The sequence below is a fragment of the Dipodomys ordii genome, unplaced genomic scaffold, assembly GCF_000151885.1.
Source record: "Dipodomys ordii isolate 6190 unplaced genomic scaffold, Dord_2.0 Scaffold5, whole genome shotgun sequence".
NCBI classification, from domain to species: Eukaryota; Metazoa; Chordata; class Mammalia; order Rodentia; family Heteromyidae; genus Dipodomys; species Dipodomys ordii.
The window spans coordinates 34,446,468-34,466,117 of record NW_012267221.1 but is presented as its reverse complement, the minus strand read 5'-3'; the positions used below and the strand labels follow the sequence as shown (position 1 = coordinate 34,466,117).

Sequence of the window (19,650 nt, the reverse complement as noted above, 5' to 3'; positions counted from 1 at the left end):
ATACATATATATAATTATATAGCTAGAATACATTAGGAAAACAAACATTCTCATCTACAAATGAGGCAGTTTGGGTATTTACAGATTGGGTGACAGACTTAGAAGTCTTTAGAACCTATAGCTTAAGTCTGCAGAGGCACCATTAGATGAACATGAAGACTGGCATTTTACATATCTGACAATCTGTCTATGTATGAAGTGTTTGCAGAACAGAAAGTCCATGTTTCCTGAAATAAACTAGACTGAAGCTTTAGATGAAGACTCATGAAGTTTCTTTTGCTTCACAGGTGAGCTGTAAAGTGTCTCAGTTTATTCACCTTTATCTGATGGGCTGCAATTACTTCTGGATGCTCTGTGAAGGGATTTACCTCCACACACTCATTGTCGTGGCTGTGTTTGCTGAGAAGCAACATTTGATGTGGTATTATTTTCTTGGCTGGGGTAAGTGCAATTATTCACATGTATGGAATTAACTGATAAAGAAAGCCCGTAAAAGAGGCCTTTTGTCATAGAGACATAGAAATTACATTAGTCATTTGTAAAGGACATATAAATTTTTGCTTATTCTTATCAATCAATTGATGCCAAACTTTGGGCTTAGGTAGCAAATTAGGACTTATTCAAAATAATTTATAGGCCGGGCACCAGTGGTTCATGCCTGTAATCGTACTTAGGAGGCTGAGATCTGAGAATCCTGGTTCAAAGCCAGCCCCGGCAGGAAAGTCCATGAAAAACCACTAGAAAACCATAAGTAGCACTGTGGCTCAACTGGTAGAGAGGTAGCCTTGAATTGTAGAGCTCAGGGACAGTGCCTAGGCCCAGAGTTCAAGCCCCATGACTGACAAAATAATAATAATATTTTATATTAGCATATAATGCACACACATATATAAATATAGACAAATATATATAAAAACAAAAATCTAAGTTTATTGTATCTGTTATTGGCTTATAGCAATAATATTTTCTCAGTGGTTTCATGGTGGCCAGTCATTTTTTGCTGTAAGAATATCTGAAGTTCATGTTTCATGATCTATTTTAGGAGTTCCATGTTATAAGGAAAATTGACTATTTTCTTTTGCTCTGATATTTATAGGATTTCCACTCATTCCTGCTTGTATCCATGCCATTGCTAGAAGTTTATATTACAATGACAAGTAAGATAATCTCTCTTTATAATTTCTTTTGAAACAAAGTAAAACAAAATCTTTAACATAATGCTTTCTTTTCCCCCTAGTTGCTGGATCAGTTCTGATACCCACCTCCTCTACATTATCCATGGTCCTATTTGTGCTGCTTTACTGGTAGGTAATTAAAATCCTTTGTCTCACTTTGGCTCATATGTTTTGAGCTCATGGATATTATATTGTTCAGGATCTCAGAAGTCAGAGATGGTGTACTTGCAGTGAAGGAGTTATATTGGAGGTACAGGCAGGAAAAGCAAAGGAACTAATTTAAGTAATGGTGAGGCATACCATCAGGAAGCTGCTATTGCAACCTGACCTGAACAGACCAGTGCTAATGGACAAGTACCAGGAAGAGGAAGAGGTACCGATAAGAACGTTGTCCTTGAGAAGAGCAAAACAGTCAGAGCTAAAACTACAACCAGGCAAGGACAAAGCAGAAGCAAACACTCAAGCTCAAGAGCTATCTCTTCCCATGCTCTAATACCTTGGTTCCTCTCATTAGCAAAGTGCCATAAATATCAGAGGTCAAGAAAGCCTGAGTGACATTATAGTCCACAGATGTGACCTCTTGGGCACAGAGCAGAATTGGAAAAATAAGTGGACAAGACAAACAATAGAAAAGAACACATACAGGTAAGAGTAATACCACCAATAACAGAAAAGAGTATAAGTGAACCTATTTCATTATTATAATGATCACCTAAAATAATTACACTAATTGGACATCTTTAAGTGTGTATGAGGGAAACAGGAATTTATACATTTGATGCTGCCATTACCACATTTGAGACTGGCAATAAATTTATACATACTAACATGTTTTCTTTCATGGGGAGTTAGAGATTCTAAGGCAATTCCATTTTCTAAGAGCAATGCCTTATTTGCTACTGGTAGTTAGATATAAAAAGGTAAGTTCTCAAGTTCAACTCTTATTTTTAGGCTCTTCATAGCACAAAGATTTTTGTATTATTTTATTGTGTTTTCTAACTTCAATTTAGTATGTGGTTATGCTAGAATACTAGTCAAACAGATCTGAAAAAATGTACCTTTGCTATGACATTTAAAAATATATCCCGATTAAAAAGGTAATTCTGTAGCAATAGTAACCTTAATGCTAACAAGGAATTGGCTGAAAAAGAAATAAATGCAAATAAATGCAACCCTATTCACAACACACTCACCCACTCACACACACACACACACACACACACACACACACACACACACACACACATTCCAGATAGTCCTAAGAAGAAATTGAACTAAGGAAGTCAACAGTGAACATTATCTAGAATTATATAAAGTACAAAAATCATATAAAATTATCATGACACAATTTTGGAAACCAATACCATGCTGTTGGATATGAAGCATCAAAATAGTTGAAGTGTGTATACTGCACAAATCAATCACCAATTTCAATATAATGCCTATCATAGGTATCAATGGTATCCTTCCAAGAACTGAAAACGACACACACAAAGTTCATATGGGCCCTCACAATCCAGAAAATGCAAAGCAATGTAGAACCCAAAACAATATTAGAAGCACCAAAGTACTTGACTTTAAAACATAATATAAAACTATAATATTTAATATAGGGTGTTACTATAACACACACAGAGAAAAAAAACCCAAATTAGAATTCAGCTTTTTACCCACATATGCAACATAACAATCTCTGTCACCATCATCAAGAATGTAAGCTAGTTTTAAAGAAAAATGTCATTTCAAGAAACTGGGCTAAGAAAACTAGATAAGCACATGGAGAAGAAGGAAATTTGTGTGCCACAAGGGTTACAACCCAAGAGAGAGTCAAATAACTCAACAGCAAAATACAAAACTATTCACCTAATACAATCCAACATACCAAAGGAACCTGTACCTCATGGTTTGTGTAGCACTATTCACATAACCAACGTGAAGAATCAATCAAGATCTCCATTGGTCATTGAATAGATAGAAATGTAGTATATGTATATGTATGTATATATATGTATATATTTATACATATATGTATATATGTATATATTTATATGTATATATGTATATATTTATAAACTATGTATGATTTTATGTACATATACACTACCTATCTATGGTACATACACAATAGAATGCTTGTTGTTCAGCCACAAAAAGGATGATATTCTGTCATCTGTAGAAATATGAAAGGAATGAAGGACATTATGGTAATAATATGACCAAAGTAAACATGGTATCTTCTCACTCACAGCAGAAAGCTAAGAACGTTGTTTTCTGTTTTTTGTTTTTTAAGAATAAAGAAGTAGAGGTCTCTAGAAGCTAGGGTGGGTTGCAGTAGAAATACCAAGAATGGACAGTCAGTATCCAAATATACTTAGAGAAAAGGTAGGAATTCTAAGGTCCTATTAGCATAGTAGGGCAAAAAGAATCTCTACAATGACTAATTATTTCAGGATTGCTAGAATGGAGTTTGAAAGTTCTGAACATGTATATAGAGATGGTGGTATTTGAGGAAGTAGAAATGATTTGAGCATGCATTTACTCATGTATCAAATTATAACATCATACCACAAATCAGTATAAGTATTATGTCAATTAGAAACAAAATAAGTAGTGATTTTATGTTTTTAATGAGGATTAAATATGTTAATGCACAAAATACTTAGCCTGGAATGCTGTTAGCACTAATTAAGGGTCCACTTTCTGGTTTGTTCCTGACCCCACAGCCAGTCCAAACATCAATACATAGATACTTTGTGTTCTCTGTGACCATTTAACTTAATGTAGATTCTCCTAGAAAACTCAAAGGTAGAAACACATCATTCTCTTACAGCCTTTTCACAATATGGGCATGTGCAACACACTGAGTTCAGTGTACCCCTAGAAGGCCTGGTTTTGTATTCTTTGTCCTCAGAGCAAACACTGAGTCTTGGCTTTATTACAGCTGGGTGTGGGTTTTAGGGAACATTCTCTTTTGCTTTGTTTCAAACCTCTCTGTAAGGAAATTAAGATGCAGTGTTTAGCCACCCAGTAGATTCCAGAACAAATACGAGGCTGCATGTCATTACAAATGATCTGCCTTACAATGAGACAGGCAATTAAAACTTCTACTCCAGAGAGATTCGAGAAATACAAGTACAAATCCAGACTGCAATAGCAGTTTACCCAGTCCTCTGAAAAGTCTGTCTACATCAACTTTGGGAAGCAAGATAGATGATGTAGCCTGAGTGAATTGCCATAAAGAAACCCAACTCATCAAGCTGCTCAGGAAGGAAGGAAGTAAATATTCACTTTATTCATATAGAACTTTGCATCTTGTCAGCCTAAAGCAAGATTTTGAGAGTCTGTATCTCGACCATTTGTTTTGCCCTTCTTCACTCCTCGGTAGTCCTGACAATTTTCAAGGTCTTGGGAAGGCCTTAGTCATTGTTCATGTCTTAAGTCTTTGCAGAATTTTTATAAATCATCTTAACCACAATCAGTGGCTTTCTGCTGACTTCCTCAATCAGACTTCCCTTAGAGCAGGGTGGCATTGAAGTGAAGCAAAGCATTTATAGATTCTGCCAAAGGGAAGCTGAGAGAGGACACATTTAAATAGAGTTCAGTGTGACATCCTTAGTTCACTTCAGGATATGTTTAAGGAATGACTGGTCACACTTACTGGAAAATGGCTTTCAAAAATCTTCATATAGGCACTGTGCTGATCTACTCTGCTTCCTTTTGAGACTCTGGGGTGATATAGTGGTCTGAAGATGTCTGTGTTAACCAGCTCTTGAAATTTATGAATGTCAGAGTAAAAATTGGTTTCCTCTTAACTAGGTGAGTTGTAAATTCAAAGAAATTCACCTGAAATTGGAAATTATTAGTCTATTTTTGCTTGACACTTTACAGAAAATAAAGTAATATGTAAAGATCACAATTATGTGGATATGTCGTGGAGAATAATACACAGTAACACTGTTGGCTGTTTAAGGTGTAACTAAGGCAAAGATAAGTTCCTGTGTTAATTCTAGTTTCTGATTTCACATTGTAGATAAGATATACCACTTAGAGGACGCATTCTATAATTAAGAAATTTTCATGTAATATGTGTCTGAATTGTAATATTTCACTGTTTTAAAAGCTTTGATTTTATATATTAAGATTTTAATGTGCTTACTATTATAAATCATAATCAAGTAAATAGACACTATATCTTTTCATCTAGGAACAAGCTTTAATTTAAATGTAGTCAAAATGTTTATTTTTGATGCTGATCCTGGAGCTTGAATTCAATGTCAGTACATGGTCCCTAAGCTTTTTTGCTCAAGCCTAGGGTTCTACAAGTTGAACCATAGCTCAACTTCTGCCCTTTTTAGTAATTAATTAGAAATAAGGGTCTCATGGACTTTTCCTGCTTGAGCTAGCTTTGAACCAGGACCCTCAGGTCTCAGCCTCCTGAGTAGCTAGGACTACAGGCATGAGCCCCCAGCACCCAGTTAGTTGAAACATTTTAAAATAGCAATGAGTGCTTAGAGAGGGAGTACACTGGGATGAACAAGAACCACTGACTTGCTAGTTTATTGTGTTTTACATTATTCCTGTTCACATGACTTCTGCTTTTTTCTTTATGTATCCCTGTGTGTATAAACATGTTTCTTTCCTTAGATGTGTGTCATTAGGGTTCTGGTGAACAGTATATTTTTAATATATATATTATGTTGAATTCTAGTAGTGGAATAGTAATGGAATATTTTTATATCCAATTTTCATGACAAATCCTTTCAATTACCAAATGTGCTACTTGTTTATTTTCCATGCTAAAATGAGATGTTACAGTTACTTTTCAAATTTATTAAAATATATGTATATAAATTATATGTGGGCTTGTGTTTTGAATTTTTAAGATTGTTAAACAAAGACAGCAGAGGCTAGAGGTAAGAGTAAGGAAAAAAATGGAAGAAAATAATGTGACTTTTTGTGTTAATGTCCATTATGACAGGATAGGGAATGAGCACTGAACAAGAGGACAGAAGTGAAAGAAATAAGGATTTATGTCATGGGGGGGAAAAGAGAGTGAGAAAGAGAGAGACACAGAGAGAGAGAGACAGAGAGAAACAGAGAGACAGAGAGGAGAGGAGAAGAAAAAATAGAGAAACAGACACACACAAACACACACACAGAGAAATATTTTTGGTCCAACAAGACTTTCACAAATCATATTGTATATTTGAAGTCATATGATACCCTTTAAAAAGCATACTATCCCAATGCTTAGTAAATATATAATCTGTAGTAAATATATAATTGCAGAAAGTGAATGCTTGCAGGTCTTACTGAATGTAAATAATTCTACTTAGATAATCTCCATTGACTAGCAGCTTGTTCAATGGCATGAGAGCCTCTTCATAAGGATAAAGAAAATTACAGTACTATTTGAGAGGGAAAATTGTTAGGAAAATGTATTATAAGGATTACTATTACAAACATAAAAAGCAAATGAAAAAGATGAAAATCGTTAATATAACTATATACTATATATGTTTTAAACCATAAAATATAGATTGGGATTGAGGTGCTACTTTAAAAACCAACATTAAAAATAATTATTTAAGCTAAAAATTTAGTTTGGGGACCATAGGAAAAAATGTTAAATGCATGAGAAAATTAGTTAAGAAAAACTCTCAACTATTTCACAACTGTGTTGCACCATCATTGTACATTAATTTTATTTTCATAAGTTAAATTCATTTACACCAACATACTTATAAGATGAATCTCACAATTCCAGAGATACAAATATACGTGCTCTTGTACATTGCATATATCCTAAGATTTAAAAAATTAGAGTTCTAGTAATGATTCTAAATACTAAAAACGAAATGATTGTAAACACCCTTCTATCTTCTCTTTAGGTGAACCTTTTCTTCCTATTAAATATCGTACGTGTTCTCATCACCAAGTTGAAAGTTACCCACCAAGCTGAGTCCAATCTTTACATGAAAGCTGTGAGAGCTACGCTCATTCTTGTGCCACTGCTTGGCATTGAGTTTGTGCTGATTCCATGGCGACCTGAGGGCCGGATTGCAGAGGAAGTGTATGACTACATCATGCACATTCTTATGCACTATCAGGTATGGCATTTTGAACATTACCAGGACAACTGAAGGCTCAGCATTTAATGTCCATAATGCTTTAAGTGACTCTACCCAGCAAATTGCCTATAAATACATTAATGTCCTTTATTTAGATTCAAATATTTTTATTTTTCTTTACAGGGTCTTTTGGTTTCTACAATTTTCTGCTTTTTCAATGGAGAGGTATGTTAATTGATTTTACTCTTCATTATTATAAATGTGTCCCCAATAGAAAAATAAGATGGAAGTTATGCACAGTGTCTCATTCCTATAATCTTAGCTATTTGGCAGCAGAGATCAGGAGGCTCATGGTTTGAGGCCAACCTAGGCTAAAATTTCATGCAACTATACCTCAACCAATAATTCCTGTGCATGCTGGTATGGCTGTCATCTTAGATATCTGGCATGAACAGAAAATATCTATCCAGGCTGGCCCTAGCATAAATGTGACATCCCATCTCAAAAATTAAAATGGGCCAGAGGCCTTGTTCACATTTGCCTAGTGTGACTATGAATTCTTAATTTCAAAACCTGAGAACAAGGATGGAGAGAAGGAGGAGGAAGAAGAGGAAAAGAAGGAAGAGGAAGAGGAGGAGGAAGAGAAGGAGGAGGAGGAGAGGGTGGGAGGAAGGGAGAGAGAGAGAGAGAGAGAGAGAGAGAGAGAGAATATAAATTATAAGCTCCCAAAGAATCATTTCAAAGTCAGTTTTCAGCAGAGAAAAGAACACATCTGTCAAAAGTTCAGGTCATGTTGTAGTTTAAAGGTAGGGGAAAATCAGCCTTACTTTAACTAGTCAATGACTCTTATTCATTTAATCTTCTGACCTATCACTGGGATTCCACATCCAGAGATTGTCCTTAGAACAGTGCTAGATATTCCTTAACTTCATAGAACATACAATCTAACAAGAAATAGAACCTGCTCATTGACCTTTCTTTCTTTGTCTGCTTCACAATGTGTCCTTTGGAAATGTTTTAAAGTAGATATAAAAAAGACTGAAAGGAATTAAACTCTCCATTCTGCAGGGAGGAGATGCAGTTTGTCAGGACATTTAGAACTGAATGCTTTGATTCGCAACATGATACTGTGTTCTTGGATACTGGTGGATTTTTATCCAAACCATGGAGATCAGGAATTTTGAAAACTGTTTATGTGTTTCTTGTGCATATGGATATTGTTATAGCTCAGTCGTTTGAGCTTTGTTGTTTTCGCTTTTTATGTTTCTAATCTACTTGATCAATTGTAGCCATGAAGATGTTGGCAAAATTAAGCAAAGTTTAGAAATCCAGAGAGCAACTGAGTGAGACACAGATACTTGATAACTGGAAGCTTATCACAATTCTTCAGATGGAGAACACATGTAACTAGTTGGCATAACATTATGAGAATCATTCCTAGAAAATAAATCAACACTGGAAATCCCATACATTTCATGAAAAAAACTATAAAATATGGTTTTCCCTGTTTAAGTAAATTTTTAACTATCTTGGTATATAATAATTTCCATTGCTTTGTCTTTCATTTAGAAATTTAAAAATATTTTAATTTCAAAGTATAGATTTGTATAGCATAGATTCACTTATTTATGATAGAGTGTAGAAATGTCAGCGTAAACTACATTTCATACATTTAGTTGATAGTTTCCTGAACCTTCTCTAAAGACAGGATTAAAGTCATGAAAGGTATAGACAGAAAACTTAATTGGGGATAATTGGGTTCAATCTGTAAAATTCAAATGACCTTTGTTATGAATCTCTATAGAAGTATTATAGAATCTCTATAGAAGTATCTCTATAGAAGCATTGCCTATATAAAATGTAACAGATTTTGATGACTATATTGATGACATGTGTCAGGAACATGCATAACATATGAAGGTATACCTCAGTATCACACAACAAATGAGTGTAATTTTTAAGTATTCAAAACAGAATCACTATTTATAAAAGATTAGCTCATTATTAATAATGATAAATAAAAGGCTAATATTAGTTAAACAAAATGTTATGAGTCAGGAGACATCTGCTTAAGAATGCATTTAAACTCCAATGATGTTATTTTCTTTTTAACTTACTTTATGAAATGCTATGAATTAGGAACATGTGTCTACCTTTACTAAAGGTAAAAAAATAGTAAGTGCTCCAAGCAAACCTCCTGAGGATTTATGTAAAGTTTTTGTATAATATTCTACTCACACAATATCCTTCTTGTATTATAACACCAATGTTAGATTTATCAAATAAGTGATTTTGGAAAATAAATTCTTAAGTAGAAACAGTAATTGGTCCTTCTGTTTAGAAAAACACGCCCAAGAAATATTGAAATTAATGCCTTATACTCCAGTTGCATTTTTAGCTGGGTAAACAAAAGACACACAATACTCTCTTCTTAAGCCTGTCTTAAAATTGAGAACATTTTGGCACTCGAAAATTATAATAATGAAAAACTCTTTCAGCTAGATTGTGGCCAAATCCGTCAGTTTTTCACAATATCTTTAATATCCCCTGTTCTTCATCTCTGGAGCTGCAATCCCCATTTAAGTATGAGTCACCTCTCATCTTAAGAAATACTCTAATCCCTCCCTTTTTGTCTCTTTGCCTTTTAGTTTTTCCCATTCTCCTAACAGAGTAACAGGAAGAAAGCTGCCAAATTCAGTTTGTGTGGTTCCAACTATGTCATGTTGGTCTGCAAATCCATTGCTCAGGCTTAGATTTCTTCTAGCTTTCCACATTAGGTCAAGGACTTGACTTTTGTTTAATATCTGTATTTATTTTTACTTTCACCTTTGTTTAATTTTAAGCCAACATTTTCCTCTTAACACTTCTAAGCATTAGTTAAATAACTGGCTTTGCAAGCAATCTGGCCACTATACCACTTACCTAACCCACAGACAAAAATATTTACTCCTAACATATCCTGGGGACCCTGGTCATCAAAAAGACATATTTAACAATGGAGAGTAGGTATATTTGTAAAATGAATGAAAACATTTGTTGAACTGAACTTACATTCTGTAAAGGGAACAAAATAGATAACTTTACAAAGCTATATTAAATTTTAAAAATCAATTTAAATTAAGTACTATAGACTATTTTCCCAATCAAGTGATAATCAGCATATAAAGCCAGAATGTTACATTCTAAGCATTTGATATTATTGTTCACATAATGCTCATATACATTTGTAACTAATAGAGTCATTTCACTTCATTTTTTTTCATTGAAACTTACTGAATGGTCACTTTAATGTTCTCTTGAAGAAGTGTAATCTTTTATTAGAGGAAGCAAGTGAAAAAAATAACATCCTTTTGGAGAATAATATAAACAGAAGTCTACAAGACCTGTGGGTCTTTAATTGGGGTTATTTTTAACTTCAGTAACTAGAAGCTGGAGTTCAGGACATTGACTTTTTCATGGTTTTTCTGATGATATAATTAAAGAAGAAACAGGGTAATGACTTGAATCAAAAGATATTTCAAGAGCAAACATCCAAATATTTCAAAAGCCATTTGGGTTTTAGAATTGAGTTAGCTTTCCTTTTATGGACTACAAATACTGGTCTCACAGCAAATGTATTACTTCCTGTCAGGTTCTTCTCAACATTTATGTGGAATCTTTTATAGGAAGTAATGTTTTACTTCCATTCAACCTGTGGCTGTGTAGGTTCTGTATTCAATCACCACAGCATTAAGCTAAAAATTATGAAGTAGAAAAGTATCTGGATAAAATTTTATTTCTCAACCAAACACCAGTGGCTTATGACTATAATCCTAGTTACTCAGGAGGCTGAGATCTGATACTGTCCAAAATTGTAGCCAGCCCAGGTAGGAAAGTTTATGGTACTCTTTATCTTCAATTAACCAGCAAAAAGCTAGAGATGGAGGAGGTATGGCTCAAGTGGTAGAGCACTAGCCTTAGGGAATAAGCTGAGGGACATTGTCCAGGACCTGAGTTAAAGCCTCACTGCCAGCACACACATACACACACACACACACACACACACACACACGAACACACGAACACACACACACACAATAAAAATAAAAGTTTATTTCCATCAAAAGTTTGTAGATAAGTGTAGTTAAAAGTATCATTTTGTTGGTAAATCTCTGAACGTTTATTTTAAATTCCCCATATAAAGCCATTTGACTTATCATTTGCTTATGTCCTGATATTATTCATGTGGATATTAAATTACTTTAATTTAAGTATCTTATTTGTGGTATTTAAAATTACTAAACCTAGGGAAAGCAAATTATATTTTTATAAGTACACTTGTCCTACAAATACTTTTGTTTTCAAAGCACATTCACATAAATTGGATCTTTAGCTTTGACGACATACATTAAAAATGTGTTTGAAGATTTTGAAGTTGTTGAACTTCATACTGATCTATTTCTGTAACTAAATTTACCACTTTAATTATGTAATTTTTGAACTACAGACATGTAATTTTAATACTCATTTTGAGTTAAAACTAAACTTTATATTAGATCTTCTTTTCTTTCTATGCAAAACATGAAATGACATAGCAAAATTTTGTGTTCATTTTAGGTGATAGAACCTAGGAGACCTTAGCTCACATTAAAGTATCCCATGAAACTTCCATCACCTGGAAATTCTTGTTACTTACTTTTTTAAATTTAGAACATAAAATTTAGAACATTAAAATAAATCATTAATACTTTTGCTTGTGTGTGTGTGTGTGTGTGTGTGTGTGTGTGTGTGTGTGTGTGTGTCCGTGCCTGTCCTGGGCTTAAACTCATGGCCTTGGTGCTGTCCCTGAGCTTTTGTGCTCAGGCTAGCATTTTTACCACTCGAGCCACAGCTGCATTTCTGGCTTTTGTAGTGGTTAATTGGAGATACGAGTCTCACAGACTCTCTTGTCTAGACTGGCTTCTAAAACCTTGAACTTCAGATTTTAGCTTCTTGAGTAGTTAGGATTTCAGGAGTAAGCTACCAGTGCCCAGCACTTAATACCTTTTGAAAATTCCATATTTATTTGTAGACATGAATGTCGTGACTAGAAAGTTGAAGAATTCCATATAAAGATTTGTAAGTTGAACAATCATTGCACAAGTATGTTATTAGTGCATGAATCACTTGGAAATTACAGGTGTTCAAATTCCCTTTGGCGAGGTAAACTAAAGGTCAAAGTGCAGTAGAGAGCTTAGGAAAGACCATTCAAACAGTGTACACTTTAATCAGACATCCATCAGCCACAAGGATAAGGATATAACCTGAAAAACAGGACTCCAAACCCATCTACACACCCATCCTCAAAACACGAAGATGACAGAGTTCAGGGTTTATCTGAACATTCTCATTCAAGATCAAGTTCATTGACTCAATATGAAGAAGATCTTTTCACTGTCTTCAGTAAAACTAAAACCAAACTGTATGGAACTCACTTAGTCTTGATGTCTAGCCTCAATCAGAAAAGACTGAAGAATCAGTAAACTTAAATTCACTCATAGAGAGGAGGATATGTTCATAATAAACATGAAGAAATGTCACTCTTAAACATTTCTACAATATTTCTCTCATGTAAAGCTATTTGTTCAATGTCCCATATTCCTTATGGAAGCAAGCTTCATGAGGACAAATACCCTGCTTTTTTCCCTCTAGAATGTAGCACAATTTCTAGCACATGATACTTTCTTGATAAAAAGTTTCTGTTGCTGCTTATGAGGACCTTGATTTACACTCTCTGTATCCTTAACATTTTTGTAAAAATTTGGTACCTTTCCCATTTTCTAAACCCTCCCATGAATTGTCTACTAACTTAAATATAGATGTAAAATTAGAATTACTTATAATTTATCTAAAATTAAATGTATATGTAATCTTACATAATATTAATTACAGACTTAACAATACTCACATATGTATTCTTGAAACTTCAAAGTAAATATACTAAGTGAAAACTATTGATGAAATATTAAATATAGAGCCATTGAAGGGATTCATTAAAGATAGTTCATCAAACTTCATTTTTAGTTAAATAGTTTTGTAAGAAAAATGAAAGCTTTTCTACAATGCTTTATTTTATTGTGCTCCAAATGTAACAATTTAATTAATGGTTTGATGTTGTTTCTGTCTTTTTGGTTGTTAGGTTCAGGCAATTCTGAGAAGAAACTGGAATCAATACAAAATCCAGTTCGGAAACAGTTTTTCTCATCCTGATGCTCTCCGTAGTGCATCTTACACAGTGTCAACAATTAGTGAAGTCCCGGGCTATAGTCATGACTGTCCTACTGAACACTTAAATGGGAAAAGCTTCCAGGATATTGAAAACGTTGTATTAAAACCAGAGAAGCTATATGACTTAGTTATGTGAACACAGAGAGATCATTGCCAGGTTTGTGCCACTCTTACTTAGCACAATGACTTAGATACATGACTTTCCAGCCAGAAGACTTCAATACTAAATGAATCCCTTGAGATACCATAAAGGAAGCACTCAGATTAAAGGATAAGTCTGTGGATATAATGGTAAGCAACAATCACTGTGTGGATGGAAAGGCTGTGATCGAACATTTGCCAGTAAATAACTACACTGTGGTTGATTCAAAGCTAGCAACCTGAAATCACTGAATGTGAAACTGGGAGTGGTGTGGGGGTTGGGGAGAGTTAAGCACAATTAGTAAGCTGATATGGGTCAGCTCCAACTTATCACTGCTTGAAATCACCAGTGAACGACCGTGCAAGTTCAGATATGCAATGGGTCTAACTCCACTCCTGTCCCCTTATATACACAGTCTTTCTCCCACTTAAGGTGCAGTTCTTTGGCTGAATATGTATATGTACACATAAAACCAAACATACACTATGTCACTGGACCTCTTCAGGTAGTGTTTTCTCAAATGTACTAAAGCATTAATTCTATCATAGGCTAACCACTTGTTGATACAGCACAATTACATCCTGAGGCAAATCATTGTTGAGATCTAATAAATAGGATGTACTATATGCAATCCTACTTCTGTATGATCAGGAGATATCCTTGTCCTCAGCTACTTCCCTAGCTTACTATACAAGTGGGAGGGAATTTCCCTGTATCTGTAAATAGAGACTTTGACCCTTCAATTTCTACTATGTAGACAACTTAGTTATCATTTTACGTGAAGGAAATCAATGAAGGATTTCATATTACCTTGGACATTTGTACAAAAAGATTGTTGTGGGAAATGAATTTGTGAATAATCCATGTATTATTTTATAGTGTTAAATCAAATACAGACAACCAAGGTAATTGCTTTAAAGCAGATACATAATACAATGATGGAAGAATGTCATACCTGATATTGTGTCTGGGCAGATTTTACAACATAGAATCTGGAATTCTATATTTGGTAAATATTGTAAGGACAACCAGATACCAGCATCAGAAGTTAGTATAGAAACTTAAAGAGTCAGAGACATCTGTGGTGAGAAATAAAATATTTATTTTAAAATGTCAGGCTGTTATTTTGACATGTCATCTTTGAAGAGTTAAAATTTTCTCCTTCCATTTTGATAATGAGCTCAATCAAATCCAGAAAAAAAAATCACAACTACTGTAATAAATAATGTGTTACCCTTGCAAATTTTGCTCCATTAAATATTAGTTTGTTGACTTTTACTATGTGATACATGCATTGGCAGCATGTCACTTTACTAAAGGAAAAACAAAAGCAATAGAACATATATACTATAAAAATGTTCCAATATTTAATAGACTACTATATATGATAATACACACCACTAATACTTGAATGATTCATTGAGGAAGAATAATCAAATACCTATGGGATAATTAAATTAAGGTGGAAGACAGCCTCTCTTATAAAAGAAAGTGACATTTAAGATGATTCAGTTATTCTATTCAGTTATTTTCCACTGGAATGTCTGAAGAACAAGAAGCTCAACTAGCCGGGCGCTGGTGGCTCACGCCTGTAATCCTAGCTACTCAGGAGGCTGAGATCTGAGGATCGCAGTTCAAAGCCAGCCCGGGCAAGAGAGACCGTGTGACTCCTATCTCCAATAAGCCACCAGAAAACCGGAAGTGGCGCGGTAGCTCAAGTGGTAGAGTGCTCGCCTTGAGCTGAAGAGCTGAGGGACAGCGCCCAGGTCCAGTGTTCAAGCCCCACGACCGACCAAAAAAAAAAAAAAAGTTCAACTAGTTAAAGTAAATTTGGGAAGAAATTATGTGTATTTGTTTTGGAAGTATGTCAATCAGCTGAAAATGGATTAGAGATCTGTCATCATAAATTGCTTCCCAAATCTTCAGGAGATAAGTTTAAACTTTATTTAAAATTGTCAAATTAATGTGAATTGGAATATTAAATGGCCTAATAAATACACTTGTTATTTATCTATGCATGTAAAGGTATCATTACATTAGTATCAAACTTATGGGTTTCATAGCAAGTTATTATTAAAAGGAATGCAGGTTGTTCTCAATTTTAACTGTCTAAATTATAGTACATTTTCTCTTACTAAAATTAATTTTGTTATTTATTATTCAAAGATACAGATTCATATTCTTTACTGACAATGTTCATATGTAGTTCAGCCAATACTCTAGACCAGCTGTCAACTTTTAGCCATAAATGACAGTAGGAAATGTTGAATTATAAGAGAACATGTTAAAATGATACTGTAATTATCAAGTATTTCTATTGTGTTTTAAACATGTTAAATGCAGTTATTTTTCTTATTGCCAAGGTTTGTCTGCTGTACCACCTTCAACTGTAACAGACTGTGATTAATCAGTATTAATTTTGTACCAATATATTTTTGAGGAATAATATTTTTGAATGTTAGACTTCTTTAGATCTGAAGAGCTAATTGTGATCTTTATGCATTACTTGTGAAGAAAATTAATCTGATACTTTCTAAAAGCAATCTTGTTTAGCATCTAAAAATCTAAATTTTTGCAAATTTATAGCTTTTAAAATAATAGCTCAGCCATTTTCTGAAATTACTTGTGGAAGTCTCATTTTAATTTTCTAAAAAATTCTGTTCTGTCATTTTTTTTTAAAAAAAAGTTTACTTTCTAGTGGGTAAATTCATAAAAATACTCATTTTGGAATTTACTGTTTATTCAACTATAATCCAATGTATATAGAATTAGGAGCAGCTGTAGTGCTGTATTTATTGCTTATAAGTTTTAATGTGAGTTTATTTTAATTTTATCCTGACTTTAATCTGCTAATAAAAACAGCTGTTAAACATATTCAAGATATTCTAATTAATTAAAATAACTCATGTTATACATGCCTAAAATGTCTCTAGTTTGATTTTATATAAATAGTACAACTATAAATTTAAGTTGTTTTATCTTCATATTTACTGGGATGTTAAATGATCCATTTATGTTTAAAATACAAAAATCAGTGGAATGGTTCTTGCAATCATTGACTTTGTGTCTATTTGTCTTATTAAAATGTCTGTTGGAGTTTTTCAATAAACCAGTAATAAACTAAGGAAAAGTTACACAATGCTTTCTCAGGTCAAAATATCTAAACAAACTATAATGTTAACAAATGAATTCTTATGCTGTAAGCTAGGGGGAATTAGCCCAGAGGTAATTATATCTCTAGTGAGCTATAATTATAGCTATTCAGGAGGATGAGGCCTGAAGGACCAGGGCAGAAAAAGCTGTGAAACTCCATTTCTATTTAACCAGTAAAATGGTAGGATGATGGTATGGCTCACATACCAACCATGAGCAAGCAAGTTGAGCATGAGTTCCTGTGTTCAAGCCCCAGTACTGACAATAAAAAAAAGAGGAAAAAGCCTAAAAGTATGCAAATGTTATGTGATTTATCTCCTTCTACTATATTCCAAGGAGTAGAAAGAAAAAGTATAAACAATTATTTAAAGATAATGTGGAAAAGAGGTACAAATACAACTTCAAGACAAAAACATGAAAACATGGCAAATGATTTTAGTTCATTAATGAGGAAAACTTAAATATGTCACAATTATTTGGAAGAGAATTCATATATTTAAGACTTTAAAACCTCTGAAAACATTTATAAATAAATATAAAATTGATATATTAGTTACAGTCTATTGAATAATTGCCTTTCTAGTGATCAAGACTAATATACATTATTGCTGCTAGTCAGGTGGCTCATGCTTGTATTCCAAGCTACTTGAGAAGTTGTGACAAGAGGATCATAGTTTGAGGCAGGACCAGATTTTTTTTTAAATCAGCAAGACTCTATCACAAAGATTATGTCAAGCATTGTTATTTATATTTTTTTACATCCCATCTATGTAGGAGAAATAGGTTGGCATATTGTAGTCTGAGTATAGATGAGGCAAAAGGAAACAAAAGAAATAATGCACAAAGAGCTAGGCATTGACTCAAGTAGTAGAGTGCCTGCCTAGCAAGTAAGAGGCCCTGGAACCACTAAAAATAGAAGAGGATGAGTATATAGTATTCATAGTTGTTTTGCAGTAGCATACGAGTAAGCAGCTCAAAGTATTAAGTGGCAGAGATAAATTCATGTGAGCTCTAATATAGTATGCACAAATTATACTTATATACAACTATACCATATATAATGTATATCCTTCATATAAATACATATAATTATGCACAATACAATTTTTCGTTGTTATGATATCTAAAAATCTTTTGTCAAAACCAAACACATGCAGATTTACTGCTATAATTCCATCTAAGGGGATTGTGCATTTCTATTCAGGTCATTGATCTATTTCCAGTTACTCACATCTGCCATTATTGCAGTCTTTTACCTAAGATAGTTGCTAAAATAGCCTATCACACAATTATTTTCCAAAGAAAATTATTTAGAATCATAATTTCTTAAGATCAAGGAGTATATCTGAAAACATACCAGATTAAATATTAGCAGGACAGATATAATAGAAAATGTTGTATCCTTTTGATCCATAAAGATAAGTTTAGACATTTACTTAAAAAAATTACTAATTAATGAGATAGTGATTTCTAAACATCCAAGAAAAAATAAAAATTAATTTGTACTGACATGAAGAATGGTAATGCAGCTGGGAGTGGAGGCTCAGTCCTATATTCATGGCTTCTTGAGAGATTGAGATCAGGAAGCCTGAAGTTAATGGCCATTCAAGCAAATATTTTATATAGTTCTCTTAATCGATTTAAAAAACCTGGGTGCTTACCTGTCACCCTAGCTACATAAGAAGCCTAAATAGAAGGATTCTAGTCTAGGTTAGCTGGGGCAGAAAGAAAGCGTCTAATAAAAAAAAAAAAAGAAAGAAAAGGGGCTGAGAGTGAGTTACAAGTGGTAAAGCTCTTCCCTTGTGAATGCAAGGCCCTGAGTTCATACTTCAGTTCTGCCTTATCAAAAAAAAAAAAAGGCAGACAAGTGCATTTATCTATAAATTTAAGCTACAAATTTAAGCTACTAAATTAAGCCACTATATACTCAGATAAAGACAGCATTAAAATAATAAATATTATAATAGTGATATGTGATAAAAATAATAGAAATAATATAAGAACAAAATTCTTCCATTTATGAACAAAAATCCAAAAGCAAAATTAATTATAATCCAACTGCACATTTCAAGCCATTCAGAAGTACTAGGTAGTGATTTTTAGAATTACAAAATTACCAGCTCAGACAAATGTATCTACCACTGTATTTTGATACCATCAGTCCTGAAGCTGTATCATTTGGTAAAAACATCACTTAATATGATATCTATTAACAAATGTTGAGGGCTGGGAAGTTGGCTCAGTGGTAGAGTGCTTGCCTTGCATGCATGAGGCCCTGGGTCTTCCTCAGCACCATATAAGCAGAAAAAGCCGGGAGTGGTGCTGTGGCTCAAGAGGTAGGGCACTAGCCTTTAGCTGAAATGCTGAGGGACAGCACCCAGGCCCTGAGTTCAGGCCCTGGACTGGCAAAAAACAAACAAACAAACAAATGTTGATAAATCTACAAAATAGAGTTAATGCTATTTTGACATGGATTAGTAAATATATTCAAGTCAAAATTGACAAATATATACCATTCCAGAGCATAACACTAAGAACATTTTATTATATGCTAACTTCTTCCATACATATTTTACAATTTAAGGAGAATTCGACAATCTAATATGTTTCAGCATACTTTCAAAAAGATATTTCCAAGGTAAATCCTTTGCTTTGTGCAAATTTGTTTTGAATCTCTGAGAACAATTCAAAGCTAGCATTCCAAATGCAAGATAATATACAACATACCTCACGAAACAGATTTCATTATTAAAAATTATTGGATTAACTTTGGTATTATTGTTTCTAATGACAAGATATCATTTTTTATGATCCAGTTGGAGATTCTATTAAACAAAAATCTCAGCTGGCCCAGGGACAACTC

The 19,650-nt window shown here is 33.6% G+C and overlaps 1 protein-coding gene across 2 annotated transcripts in view; it reads left to right on the top strand.

The window, feature by feature from the left end:
* Calcrl (calcitonin receptor-like) overlaps nucleotides 1-15,187 on the top strand; it is a 95,462-nt gene extending 80,275 nt beyond the window's left edge. For both annotated transcript variants that reach the window (XM_013029848.1, XM_013029839.1), the window contains 6 exons: nucleotides 288-441; nucleotides 1,097-1,157; nucleotides 1,238-1,304; nucleotides 7,067-7,285; nucleotides 7,430-7,471; nucleotides 13,404-15,187. In XM_013029848.1, the coding sequence (XP_012885302.1) occupies nucleotides 288-441; nucleotides 1,097-1,157; nucleotides 1,238-1,304; nucleotides 7,067-7,285; nucleotides 7,430-7,471; nucleotides 13,404-13,628 (768 nt within the window). In that variant the 3' untranslated portion in view covers nucleotides 13,629-15,187. The remainder of the gene's footprint in view (nucleotides 1-287; nucleotides 442-1,096; nucleotides 1,158-1,237; nucleotides 1,305-7,066; nucleotides 7,286-7,429; nucleotides 7,472-13,403) is intronic.
* Nucleotides 15,188-19,650: the final 4,463 nt, after the last annotated feature.